General features: G+C 39.9%; 1 protein-coding gene across 13 annotated transcripts in view; it reads left to right on the top strand.

The window, feature by feature from the left end:
* LOC307116757 (alpha-actinin-2) overlaps positions 1–15,000 on the top strand; it is a 54,186-nt gene that overhangs the window by 4,394 nt on the left and 34,792 nt on the right. For all 13 annotated transcript variants that reach the window (XR_013815316.1, XR_013815317.1, XR_013815318.1 and 10 more), the window contains exons 2-6: positions 4,009–4,123; positions 5,180–5,299; positions 7,468–7,554; positions 7,640–7,727; positions 7,828–7,906. Coding sequence is in view for 1 of the 13 variants with exons in the window: in XM_079801117.1 (XP_079657243.1) it covers positions 4,009–4,123; positions 5,180–5,299; positions 7,468–7,554; positions 7,640–7,727; positions 7,828–7,906 (489 nt within the window). In the remaining 12 variants the exon portion in view is untranslated. The remainder of the gene's footprint in view (positions 1–4,008; positions 4,124–5,179; positions 5,300–7,467; positions 7,555–7,639; positions 7,728–7,827; positions 7,907–15,000) is intronic.

Here is a 15,000-nt window from a genome sequence, read left to right as displayed (position 1 = left end):
CTGATGCTCTGAAAGGCCTCCATTGGCTCAACTTTACACTCTCAAGACCCTTAAAAGACACTAAAGACGTTGTTACAAAGTCCATCTCACTACAGCGGCTCTACAATAACTTTATGAATCGCGACGATAGTTTTGTGCGCAAAAAACCCCTAAATAACGACTTACATAGTGATGACAATTTCAAAACAAAGCATCATGAAGCTTCGAAGCGTTATGAATCAGTGAGTCGAATCAGCAGTTTGAATCGGCAAATTTCAGCAGTTTGGCGGTTTGACACACGATCCGAATCATGAATCGACTCACTGATTCATAACGCTTCGACGCTTCATGATGCTTTGTTTTGAAATTGTCATCACTATATAAGTCGTTATTTAGGGGTTTTTTGCGCACAAAAACTATTGTCGCCGATTCATAAAGTTATTGTAGAGCCGCTGTAGTGAGATGGACTTTGTAACTTTAGTCTTTAGTGTCTTTTAAGGGTCTTGAGAGTGTAAAGTTGAGCCAATGGAGGCCTTTCAGAGCATCAGATTTACACTAAAATATCTTCATTTGTGTCTGAACATGAGGGTCAGTAATTAATGACACAATTTTCATTTTTGGGTGAACTAACCCTTTAACCCCGGCGAGAGCAGCCTTTCCTCGGCATGTCCTTCTGCCGTCTGCCTCTGATGTCTCTGTGGTGGTTAAACATTAGGGCTGTGTAAAAAATATAGATTTCTCGATTTTAATCGATTCTCACTTTTACAAAACAATAGCGATTCTTAAATCCCAAGAATCGATTAGTCATCCTGTTTTCAGTTAATGAATGAAATAAACATTGTAGCGCGCCTCCCATCCAATAAATCGCAATAATCTTTGTGCTGTATTACTATTGATATGAAACAAAGTGTCAGATTTCAAGTTACGTCAATTTTTTTACGAAATTCCAAAACATATACCGTTTTGGCGCTGTGGCGTGAGATCGCTCTGCCTCAGCTCGGCTCAAGAGAACCGGCAGCGCGGAGCAAACTGATCTTCTCTTCCGCCTTATACCAGTAAAATCGCGAAATAAACACGAATGAGCTTCTGAAAGTGTGTTAAAGATACAGGACAACTTACCGAAATCTGTATCACGTCACATAGAATCACACATAGTGGTGTTTATGATGTATGATTTCTCCTGGAGCGCCTTGCGTCTATTTCGCTTCAAACGCTCGATTTATACGCGGGTCCAATTCGCTGTGGACGCGTGAATGGATTCAAAATGTTCAAGCATCCAACTAGCGATTTTGACGCTCTATTCGCATTTGGTGTGAACGCAGCCTACAGCGTCAGACGCGAATTTGCTTCAAACGCGTGAATGCACATAAAGCACCACTCGCGTATCACGCTCAATTTGCGTCAAATTTGCGCAAATCATGTCCACCGTGCGAAACGCGCCTATCGTGCCGCAGGACCTCCAGACGCGCGTCAGCGCACCTTTACATTGACTTAACATGGAAATCACTCGCTCCTGATGCTCTATTCCCGTTCGGTGTGAACACAGTATCTGTGTTCTAACAGTGCTCGTCAATGTCAAAATGATGGCCAATCAGGTCAAAGGAAGGCGGGGCTTATTGGTCACTGAAGATTAGTGTGAATTCAAACGCGGCGCGTTTAGTTTTTACAGTGAAAGAGTGTGTGCGTGGCTAACTGTTTTATGATGGATATGTTTAACGACCCACAGTAACGTACAAACTACTCAGCTTTGATTTATGTAATTAATCGCCATTTTGAATTAATACTACTATCATATAAATGTCATTTATAACCAAATGTGATGAAACGTTTTTTTTTGTTAAATTTTTGACGTATTAGACATACAAGCAAGAGTAAATGTGTGCATATTTTTAAATTGATTACTTCACAAATGTATAAGATATAATTAGACATAGAACAACTCTTATATCTTCTTTGTTCCCTTAAATCCCTTTTAATAATTTAAATAAAAATACCAACCCCCCCGCAAAAAAACAGTCCAAAAATGTTATAAACATAATTACGGCCTTGCTGTAAAGTTCACAGAAACTCCTGCATTTTGCGATTAAAACGATGTTGTTTATGTCAAGCCGTTTTAACATTTAATCCTTAAAACCAACTAGTATCTATTTCATTAAGTACTAGTACTTATTCATTAGGTAGCACTTTTTTTATTTTATATATACTAGTAGTTATTCGTTAGATACTAGTTCATATTTTTTTAGATACTGGTACTCATTCATTAGATATTAGTACCTAATAGCTAATAATTAAGGATTAGTACTTAATGGATTAATACTGGTATCTAAAAAATAGATACTAGTACGTTTTAAGGATTAAATGTTAAAATGGCTTGCCATATGTTGTTTAACTATGCATGGCTTAAATTCCACCACAGATGTGAGTTTTCCAGGGGGCGTTTTGTCCTTGTGTGTGTGTGTGTGTGTGTGTGTTGTCTGGTGAACTGTGACCTCGCCTCTTTCTGTGGACTGTGTGATGAGATGTCATCGGCTCTCGTCAGGAGCGGTTCTCCCTCTCGTATTTCAGAACACCTGTGATTTATGAGGGAACAGACCTCGCTGTCATTGACAGGACGGACATTGTGTGCTCGGGCACATGACGCGCTTTTGTTTTGATGTGAAGCATTAGCCAAATTGTTATTTACTCGTTGTTGTTTAGATGTCTGTTTTTTGTTTTGTTTTATGTAGATGAAGTAGATTCTCCACAATCCACTGCAAAGTATGGCAAGCCATATTAACGTTTATTCATTCCCAGTATATTAATTCTTGATATCAACAATTCAATTATCACGACTTAAAATGCCAATTCTTGATATTTCTACTGGTAACAATGGCTATTTTTGATATCAAGAATTACGTTTTCAGTAATTCAGTAATTGTATTTTCACTAGTTAATCGTCACCATCGGCTGCCATTCAAACTCAGTTGTTGATATGAATTAATTTCTTACCGGTTGAAATTCCACTTTCACATCAGAAATACAATTCTTACTAGTAAAAATCATTATTTTTGATATCAATAGTTATGTCGCTTCTAGTAAAAATATGAATTCCTGATATTAAGAACTCATTTGTCACTAGTTGAAAATGTTGATTCTTGATATCTGTAAATGTATTTCAACATGTTACATTTGATATTTCTGATATCATTAATTAGAAGAGTAATTAATTTCAGGTTTTATTACTAGTAAAAATCACATTCATTATATCAGAAATTAATATTGTCACTAGTGTCAAATTATTGATATCAAAAATGAAAATTTTTACTAGTAGCAATTCAATTGTTGATATCAAGAACAGACATTTGCACTAGTAACGAAATAGTAATTGATACATTTAAAAAAAATACTAGTAAGAATTGTGTTTCTGATGTGAAAATGGAATTTCAATTAGTAAGAAATGAATTCTTCATATCAACAACTGAGTCTGAAGGCAGTCTATGGTGATGATTAACTAATGAAAACACAATCACAGATATTAAGAATGATAGTTTTTACTAGATGAGATTTAATTCATGCTATCAAGAATTCATATTTCTGCATGATGACATCATTGTTGATTTAAAATTGGCATTTTAACTATAATTCATATCCTGTGATTGAATAAACGTTAATACAGCTAGCTAAATGCAAAGTCAGAATCAGATATGAAATGCACACTTTAAAGTCGGCATGATGAGATGTAAGTCACGCTGGTCTTTTCTCCTCTATTGTGCCGTATATCGAATGAAACGCAAACAAGAACAAATGTAGGGGCGGAGCTTGAGTGTGTCTGTGGGGAATTGATTGGATGGTGGTGGTTTGCTATTGGTGGATCTCATGTGAGTGACAGGTGGCCCCGCCCCTCGTCATCAGAGAAGAGATGAAGTTATTCTGACTCAAGATTATTTACACAATAACCATAAATCATTTACAATAAACACTGCAGTATTCCATATACAAACAAGACGCATGTGTGATGAGTAATAATCTGAGCTCTGTCTCGTCTCTCAGACGTTCACCGCCTGGTGTAACTCTCACCTGCGGAAAGCGGGAACTCAGATCGAGAACATCGAGGAGGATTTCAGGAACGGACTGAAGCTGATGTTGCTGCTGGAGGTCATCTCAGGTACATCAGTTTGCAGCTCGTATGCAGTTTGTTAAAAAAAACTATATTTTGTCTCCTGAATTATGTTATGGGTGTAGCAAAATTGGCAATTTGGAAGACCAGAAAAAACAAATCTCTGGGTCTAACTAGAGTAGATCCAGGCTTAATGTTGAAGGGGTTAATTGCAAATACATTCAAAATTGAGTATGCTTATATGACTTGGGAGGAAACTTAATGACTTTTAGAGAAAACTGGTGTGTAAGAGATGTTTTGTGTTGTATTTATGAGGGACAACTTATTTTTAATTTTTAAAAGAATGTATTTTTTAAAACCATTATACTAAAAAGTTATGAGATGATGTGATATGAATGAGGTTTTTATTTCATTGGATGAACAATGAGTTATTGAAGTGGAATTGTATTTAATAAAGATTAGATTAGATGAGATTAGATTAGATTAGATTCAACTTTATTGTCATTACACAAGTACAAGGCAACGAAATGCAGTTTAGGTCTAACCAGAAGTGCAATAGCAGCAAGTGCAGGATATACAACGTTTGCTTAAGAGCAGGACATGGATATGTACTGAATATATATAAATATATCTATAAATAGAGAGATGGTTATTACTATAAACAGAATTTACAGGTGAATATGTACAGTGAATAATATACAGATGGTTATTACTATAAACAGAATTTACAGGTTAATATGTACTATGAATATAATATACAGATGGCTTTTACTATAAACAGAATTTACAGGTGAATATGTAATATGAATATAATATAATATACAGATGGCTATTACTATAAACAGAATTTTACAGATAGAGGTATACAATGATGTTAGGCTAAAATGAGGAATATGGCAGTGGATTAAGGTAGTGCAATAAATTATGGACAGAAGCTATCCGAAAAAAAAGTGTAAAACTCTCTCTCTCTCTCTCTCTCTCTCTCTCTCTCTCTCTCTCTCTCTCTCTCTCTCTCTCTCTCTCTCTCTCTCTCTCTCTCTCTCTCTCTCTCTCTCTCTCTCTCTCTCTCTCTCTCTCTCTCTCTCTCTCTCTCTCTCCCTTCAGGTGAAAGGCTTCCCAAGCCGGACCGAGGAAAGATGCGCTTCCACAAGATAGCCAATGTGAACAAAGCTCTGGACTACATCACCAGTAAAGGAGTGAAGCTGGTGTCCATCGGCGCGGAGGGTGAGATGCTCTCTCTCCTGTTTTTCATCATCCATCTGAACTTATGAACAATAGTTCTGTTGAAACTCAGTTTCACAGTGGTTTTCACTCGAAGCTTTCAAATGATGCATTATTTATGATGATTACTCAAATATATGATTACCGGCACATTGACAGTTAACAGGCCGAACGATAATTATAATCATAACCATATACAAAAATGCTCAATATCATTCTGTTTATCATAAGCGATCGCTGCAGTTTTGACGTCTGTCGCTTTAAATGCGCGAGCTCTTTAAAGCAGGATGGATTCTGATTGGCTGTCAATGTATTTATAATTCATAAACTGGAAAAGATCATTCCTCTGTGTCGTTATACACACACACACACGCACAATCACATGCACACACACACACACACTTACATGACCACACACACACTCACATGACCACACACACACACACACAATCACATACACACACACACTCACATGAGCAAACACACTCTCACACACACACACACACACAATCACATGCGCACACTCACATGAGCACACACTCTCACACACGCACAAACACATGCACACACACACACACACACACACACTTACATGACCACACACACACTCGCATGACCACACACACACACACACACACACACACAATCACATGCACACACACACTCACATGAGCAAACACACTCTCACACACACACACACACAATCACATGCGCACACTCACATGAGCACTCTCACACACACACAATCACATGCACACATTCACACACACACACACACACACACACACACACACATACAATCACATGCACACACAATCATATAAGCAGACACACACATGCGCACACACACTCATACACACACAATCACATGCGCACACAATCACATACACACACACTCACATGAGCACACACACTCACATGCGCACACACACCCTCACACTCTCACACACACACAATCACATGCGCACACACACACTCACACTCACACACACTCTCACACACACACACACACACACACACACACACACACACACACACACACACACACACACACACACACACACACACAATCACATGTACACTCACATGAGAACACACTCACACACACACACAATCACATGCACACACTCACATGAGCACACACACAATCACATGCACACGCAATCATATAAGCAGACACACACATGCGCACACACACTCATACACACACAATCACATGCGCACACACACCCTCACACTCTCACACACACACAATCACATGCGCACACACACACTCACACTCACACACACTCTCACACACACACACACACACACACACACACACACTCACATGAGCACACACACAATCACATGCGCACACACACATTCACTCTCACACACGCACACACAATCACATGCACACATGCACACACAATCATAAAAGCAGACACACACATGCACACACACACAATCACATGCGCACACACACTCATACACACACTCACATGAGCACACACACAATCAAATGCACACACGCACTTAAATGAGCACATACACACACACACACACTCACATGCGCACACACTCACACACACAATCTTACGCACACACACTCATATGAGCACACACAATCACATGCGCACACACTCACACGCACAATCTCACGCGCACACACACACTCATATGAGCACACACAATCACATGCGTACACATACTCATACACACACACTCATATGAGCACATACACACACTCACATACGCACATACTCACACACACACACAATCACACGCACACATTCTATACATCCACGCACATGAGCGCACACACAATCAAATGCACACACGCACTTATATGCGCACACACTCACACACACAATTACATGCATATACACACTAACATGCGCACACATACTCATACACACACACTCATATGAGCAAAATACATACTCACAAACACACAATCACACGCACACACACACTCATATGAGCACATACACACACTCACATGTGCACACGCACGCACACACACTCATATGAGTACTATATCCTTCACATAATCTTAAATACTTTATAACTAAATAATAATAAGAACTATATAAATAATATAATTTTTTCTAAAAAAATCCAAAACAAATGTAAACTGTAACTCCGCTGGTAGAAATCAAACTCAAGTGTGTCTGCTCGATCCTCAGAGATTGTTGATGGAAATGTGAAGATGACTCTGGGAATGATCTGGACCATCATCCTCCGCTTCGCCATCCAGGACATCTCAGTGGAGGGTATCTGTCTCTCTCACACACACACACACACACACACACACACACTCAGTCCACTGACGGCATGCTAACGCTGGTTCTCTGGCAGAAACCTCGGCTAAAGAAGGGCTCCTGCTGTGGTGTCAGAGGAAGACCGCCCCCTACAGGAACGTCAACATCCAGAACTTCCACTGCAAGTAAGATCATGTGACCGAAGGCAGACTTGAGCTGTGTTTCCCAGTGTTCTGGAGCTGTTGCTCCGCTCTGGTCCTGCTAACTCTGCTATCCCTCACTCAGCTGGAAGGACGGTCTGGCGTTCTGTGCGCTCATTCACAGACACAGGCCTGACCTGATCGACTACGCCAAGCTCAACAAGGTCTCTGAGCCCCAGTGCATGCTGGTCCCTGACCCCTGAGCATGAGGGTGTTGACTAACTCATCCATAAAGAAGTACAGGGAGAGTTGGGTTGGGCAGCTGAAACATTTATTTAACCCTCTGGGGTTCTTCGGGTCAAAAATGACCCGAAGCGTTTTAATTCTTTTTTTTTTTTTAATCGTAGCTTCATCAGAATGGTCTGAAACTTGGTGACTTTATTGGTACTTGGTATATGAACATTGGGGGCCGGATTTGAAAAGTCTAAGTGGTCGTAAAAAAAAATAGCCACACTCAGGACCTTCGGGTCAAAAATGACCCCCATAGGAAATGAATGGGAAATTGGCAAAAATATGAAAATACAGAGTTTTTTTGTGCATACAATCTACAAATCAGCCAGGATGCAGAAAAAAGGAGTCAACAGTGAAGATCTCTAAAACATCAAGAGTGCAAAACAGACAAAAAAACTCACACACACACACACACACACACACACACACACAATTAGCTTTTGGAATGGAACATGTTCATTTGTGTGTTTTTGTGTGTATAAGTGTGTGTGTGTGAGTTTTTTTGTCTGTTTTGCACTCTTGATGTTTTAGAGATCTTCACTGTTGACTCCTTTTTTTCTGCATCCTGACTGATTTGTAGATTTTAAGCACAAAAAACTCTGTATTTTCATATTTTTGCCAATTTTCCATTCATTTCCTATGGGGGTCATTTTTGACCCGAAGGACCTGAGTGTGACTATTTTTTTTACGACCACTTAGACTTTTCAAATCCGGTCCCCAATTTTTTGGGTGTTCATATACCAAGTACCAATAAAGTCAGCAAGTTTCGGACCATAACGATGAAGCTACGATTTTTAACATTTCTTTATAAAACGCAAGATCCACTATAGTGGTAAAAATGTGCTATTGCGTGATAAAAATGCTCAATGTGTCCACCGGATGGCACCGATATCATTAAAAAATTGCTTTCATGAGGCCTAGGCTTGACTCTAAAATGAAATACAGCTTTAATAAAAATAAAAATAAAATGATATATATATATACTTTTTATATATATTAAATGGGAAAAAATTGGTCATAATTATTGCATAAATATTAATTATAAATCATAAAATTATCTCAAAACACCAAAAAAGAAAATAAAAAATATTATTGAACAAAAATATGTATTTCATTGACTTTACTCAAATCTTTTTTATCTTAATCCCGCCCTCCGGGTCATTTTTGACCCGAAGGTCCTGAGTGTGACCCGTAAATGAAGAACCCCAGAGGGTTAAACAAACACAACTGAAGTAAATCAGGGAAAACGGCAGATTCCAGACGCAAACAGAAACACACCCTGGGAAACACTGGGGAATAAATACAGGACATACGAAAACAGGTGAAGGTGATCAGCAGCTACAGTGTGGAGATCATAGATATACATAATAAAGGCTAGATGTCTCGTCTGCACCAGGCGGCCATCTTGTCACAGTCAGCTCGCTCACTCATAACATTGTGTTTTAATGGTGCGTGTACTTTTTAAATAACCCTAACTTGCTAAATTGTCTACCGATTTTCAAACTGTTTGGTTTGTTATAAACGTCAGAGATGTAGTTATGACACTGCACACTTATGAATAATTATTCATAATTTGTTCAAGCATCCAGAATTATAGCCACGTTAATAACCTTTGTAAGAAACCAAACCATTTGTAAATCCGTCAAGATTTCAGCGAGATGAGAGTATTTGTGTTCAGATCACTCGCCTTACATCAGGAGCCGCCCAGAAAGCTGACTTGTGACAAGATGGCCGCCGCTGATGATGTTAGAGACTCCGCCGTAAGACATCTAGCCTTTATTATGTATATCTATGGTGGAGACGAATGGAAGCAAACACAGGAATAAAACTCAGGAACCACATTTCAAAATAAGAGTCCTAAGACACGGCACTGGAGTCATTGCGCACACAGAGCGCTGTACATTCAGCTGTTGTGTTACTTTAGTTTATGTATAGTTTATATAAATACATTTTTTATTAATAATAGTGCTGTCAAATCGATTAATCGCAATTAATCACATCTAACATAAAAGTTTGTAATTATTAGTGTTGTCGAATCGATTAATCATGATTATTTGCATCTACACACATATATATGTATGACACGCACTCACACACACACTCAAAACACACACATATACACGCCGCCGGTCCTCATTCGAAACATAAAATATTTATTTTATTTGTGTACATTTAAAATTACTACAAAATGTAGTAACGTGTAAAATGTAAAATGCACAACATAGGCTGCAGCGAATACTGGACGCGCCTTCTTTAAAAAGTCAACATTTCGATTATTTGACGTTAAATGCATTATATAAGTCACTTTGGAATAAATCACGGCATGTTTCATGATAAAAAAACGTGACTTTACAGTACGGAAAACAGGGCTTTTATTCTGCTGTGCGGAACTGAGGAAGAACCGATGATGGAATAGTTTGATCTTCGGCTGACCAATCAGCAGAAAGGGGCGTATAATTCCCGCCCACGTGTAGAAATCGAATATTCAAACTGTTTATTCATTTTTCTACCTCTGAACGAAAAACGAAAAATCAAGTCGAAATCTCATTTTTCAACTTTCAATATATAATAAAAAATCGACTGAACGAATGATACACGGATTGCAATGAAACGAAATAAGCTTTTCATCTAATATTTATATTTTATTTTATTTCAGCTATATTTCAATGAACACAAGTGTTTAATAGTTTTAGTTAATGATATTAATAACCCTTTCTTACTCTTATCATATCAGAGCGTGAGACGAGATATTTCATCAGTTATTGAGCAGCTGACTGGTTGGATAAATAACAAGTAATTTTGACATCATAATAATTTCAACTAGTCGTTTGTTAAAGCAGCACTATGTAGGTTTTGCTCTTGGGCTCCCCCTACAGTTGGGAATCAGTATTGTCCTCTACTACTGTCGTAAACTCTGTCGTTCTACATCAGGGGATTCATCGCATGTGCATTTGTTGACATGACAACTATGATAGCCCTGAACACGGCAGGAGTTCACATGCGTGTTCTGCTTGCGTCGCGTGTGAAACGTCTTCATCCCAGGTACAGTGGCACATGTTTAGCATGTCAAACGCCAAATGATCGCGATGCTCACGTTTACAAGCGTCATTATAGTAGCCTAGTCTATTGGTTCCCGTTTTACAGAATCTATATGATACTTCAATTCAGTGTTTGAGTGGTAGGTAATAACCATACATCATCAATATTATAATATCAAGCTACCAGAGATGAATCTGCAAATTTGAGAAATAGATTTGCATTATAGCTTGAGGCGAGACAAATAAACAAATATCACAGACATGTTAGGTATCCTAAAATATGATTTTGTACGTCTTATGTTTTTACTTGCAAGAATGAAGCTCCTCCTCCTTCAGCTCACGCCCGCGAGCAAACGCTGGCCAATGTTGATCCTCCTGTCTTTAATCCCATCACTTTCTCCTTTCCTCTTTTTGCTTTCCTCCGACAAAACCTTTGCTTTCTTATTTTTCTGTGCTGCTTCGGCCATGACTATAACATCCGGCAAACAAATGATAGTTGGGCTCGCACGTCTGAATTTAAGAAGGAAGGTGGAAGTGACGTATATGCCGTAAAGCAGTCGAATTTTGTCGTTCTTTTTGTTCTCGGGTTACTACCCGAAACCCGAAGTTTAAAAGTACGATTAAAAGCGATACAGACCCCGTCAGGCTATGGCAGACGTGTCATTCAACATATTGTAAGTCGATGTATCATCACAAGAGTCTTGAAAATATATTATAAAGGTTGAAAAGTTACCTAGTGCTGCTTTAAAATGCACACAAACAATGGAGCAAAGCAATGTTTACATTCATATTTCAATGTGTGTTTGAGATGTAAAGTGTGAATCTTCCGTTCCCATTGGCTGATGATGTTCTGGTTATAATGACCCTCACTGATAGTGCTTTACACACACACACACACACACACACACGTCACATTTCTGTGAGATCAGGTTCTCTGGCAGCTCCTCCTCAGGGTTAGAATGATCTGAGTCTGAGGTGAAGGCTTTACTCAGGCTTTACTCAGGCTTTACTCAGGCTTTACTCTGGCTTTACTCAGGCTTTACTCAGGCTTTACTCAGGCTTTACTCTGGCTTTACTCTGGCTTTACTCAGGCTTTACTCAGGCTTTACTCTGGCTTTACTCAGGCTTTACTCGAGCTTTACTCAGGCTTTACTCAGGCTTTACTCAAGCTTTACTCAGGCTTTACTCAGGCTTTACTCTGGCTTTACTCAGGCTTTACTCAGGCTTTACTCAGGCTTTACTCAGGCTTTACTCAGGCTTTACTCAGGCTTTACTCAGGCTTTACTCAGGCTTTACTCTGGCTTTACTCAGGCTTTACTCAGGCTTTACTCAGGCTTTACTCGAGCTTTACTCAGGCTTTACTCGAGCTTTACTCAGGCTTTACTCAGGCTTTACTCTGGCTTTACTCAGGCTTTACTCTGGCTTTACTCAGGCTTTACTCTGGCTTTACTCAGGCTTTACTCAGGCTTTACTCAGGCTTTACTCAAGCTTTACTCAGGCTTTACTCAGGCTTTACTCTGGCTTTACTCAGGCTTTACTCAGGCTTTACTCAGGCTTTACTCGAGCTTTACTCAGGCTTTACTCGAGCTTTACTCAGGCTTTACTCAGGCTTTACTCTGGCTTTACTCAGGCTTTACTCTGGCTTTACTCAGGCTTTACTCTGGCTTTACTCAGGCTTTACTCAGGCTTTACTCAGGCTTTACTCAGGCTTTACTCAAGCTTTACTCAGGCTTTACTCAGGCTTTACTCAGGCTTTACTCTGGCTTTACTCAGGCTTTACTCAGGCTTTACTCTGGCTTTACTCAGGCTTTACTCAGGCTTTACTCGAGCTTTACTCAGGCTTTACTCAGGCTTTACTCAGGCTTTACTCTGGCTTTACTCAGGCTTTACTCAGGCTTTACTCAGGCTTTACTCAGGCTTTACTCTGGCTTTACTCAGGCTTTACTCAGGCTTTACTCAGGCTTTACTCTGGCTTTAGTCAGGCTTTACTCGAGCTTTACTCAGGCTTTACTCAGGCTTTACTCAGGCTTTACTCAGGCTTTACTCAGGCTTTACTCTGGCTTTACTCTGGCTTTACTCAGGCTTTACTCAGGCTTTACTCAGGCTTTACTCTGGCTTTACTCAGGCTTTACTCAGGCTTTACTCAGGCTTTACTCGAGCTTTACTCAGGCTTTACTCGAGCTTTACTCAGGCTTTACTCAGGCTTTACTCAAGCTTTACTCAGGCTTTACTCTGGCTTTACTCAGGCTTTACTCAGGCTTTACTCAGGCTTTACTCGAGCTTTACTCAGGCTTTACTCAGGCTTTACTCAAGCTTTACTCTGGCTTTACTCAGGCTTTACTCAGGCTTTACTCTGGCTTTACTCAGGCTTTACTCTGGCTTTACTCTGGCTTTACTCAGGCTTTACTCGAGCTTTACTCAGGCTTTACTCAGGCTTTACTCGAGCTTTACTCAGGCTTTACTCAGGCTTTACTCAGGCTTTACTCGAGCTTTACTCAGGCTTTACTCTGGCTTTACTCGAGCTTTACTCAGGCTTTACTCTGGCTTTACTCAGGCTTTACTCGAGCTTTACTCAAGCTTTACTCTGGCTTTACTCAGGCTTTACTCGAGCTTTACTCAGGCTTTACTCAGGCTTTACTCGAGCTTTACTCAGGCTTTACTGGAGCTTTACTCAGGCTTTACTCAGGCTTTACTCGAGCTTTACTCAGGCTTTACTCAGGCTTTACTCTGGCTTTACTCAGGCTTTACTCGAGCTTTACTCAGGCTTTACTCAAGCTTTACTCAGGCTTTACTCAGGCTTTACTCGAGCTTTACTCAGGCTTTACTCAGGCTTTACTCAGGCTTTACTCAAGCTTTACTCAGGCTTTACTCAGGCTTTACTCGAGCTTTACTCAGGCTTTACTCAGGCTTTACTCAGGCTTTACTCGAGCTTTACTCAGGCTTTACTCAGGCTTTACTCAGGCTTTACTCGAGCTTTACTCAGGCTTTACTCAGGCTTTACTCAGGCTTTACTCAAGCTTTACTCAGGCTTTACTCAGGCTTTACTCGAGCTTTACTCAGGCTTTACTCAGGCTTTACTCAGGCTTTACTCAGGCTTTACTCGTCTTCAGCCTCACACAGCTGATGTTGACTGACCGGAGAGATCCTCACACTGACCGATGACCCGTTCCTGATGAGCGCTTTAACACACCTGTGTGAATCTGACTCATGATTCATAACCTCAGCCTGTTATTCTGCATCATGTGCTGTTTTAATACATTTATACTTTTCATTTTTATTTGAATTTCCGTTAAAGTTTAACAAATTTGTTGTGTGTTTTTGTTTTTGTGGTACAACATTGGTTAACATGAACTAACAGTGAGAGACACTTCTAAAGCACTTCATCTGTTCAACCTTTAGAAATACATTCAAATATTGATCATTGTTAGTTATGATATAACTGATGGACACTCACAGACACTCACACACTCTCTCTCGCACACACACACGTACACAAACTCACACACAGATTCACTCACACACACAGACGTGCACACATACATGTACACTCACGCACACACTCACTCACACACACATGTACACACTCACACAAAGACACTCACACACTCTCACACATACACACAGATATGCACACACACTCACTCACACACATGTACACAAACTCACACACAACACTCACACACACACTTGCACACAACCTCACACACTCTCAAACAACCACACACTCTCACACACAGACACAACCACACACTCTCACAAACAGACACAATCACACACACTATCACACACAGACACAACCACACACTCTCACAAACAGACACAACCACACACACTATCACACACAGACACAACCACACACTCTCACAAACAGACACTCTTTCACACACACACACACACACACACCAGCACACACTCTCACAAACACACGCACACTATCACACGCAACCTCACACACTCACAAACAGACACTCACTCACACACACTCTCAC

The sequence above is a fragment of the Gobio gobio genome (assembly GCF_949357685.1).
Source record: "Gobio gobio genome assembly, chromosome: 20".
Classification (NCBI taxonomy): Eukaryota; Metazoa; Chordata; class Actinopteri; order Cypriniformes; family Gobionidae; genus Gobio; species Gobio gobio.
Note: the sequence above shows the minus strand (reverse complement) of the source record. Positions and strands in the feature narration are given on the sequence as shown.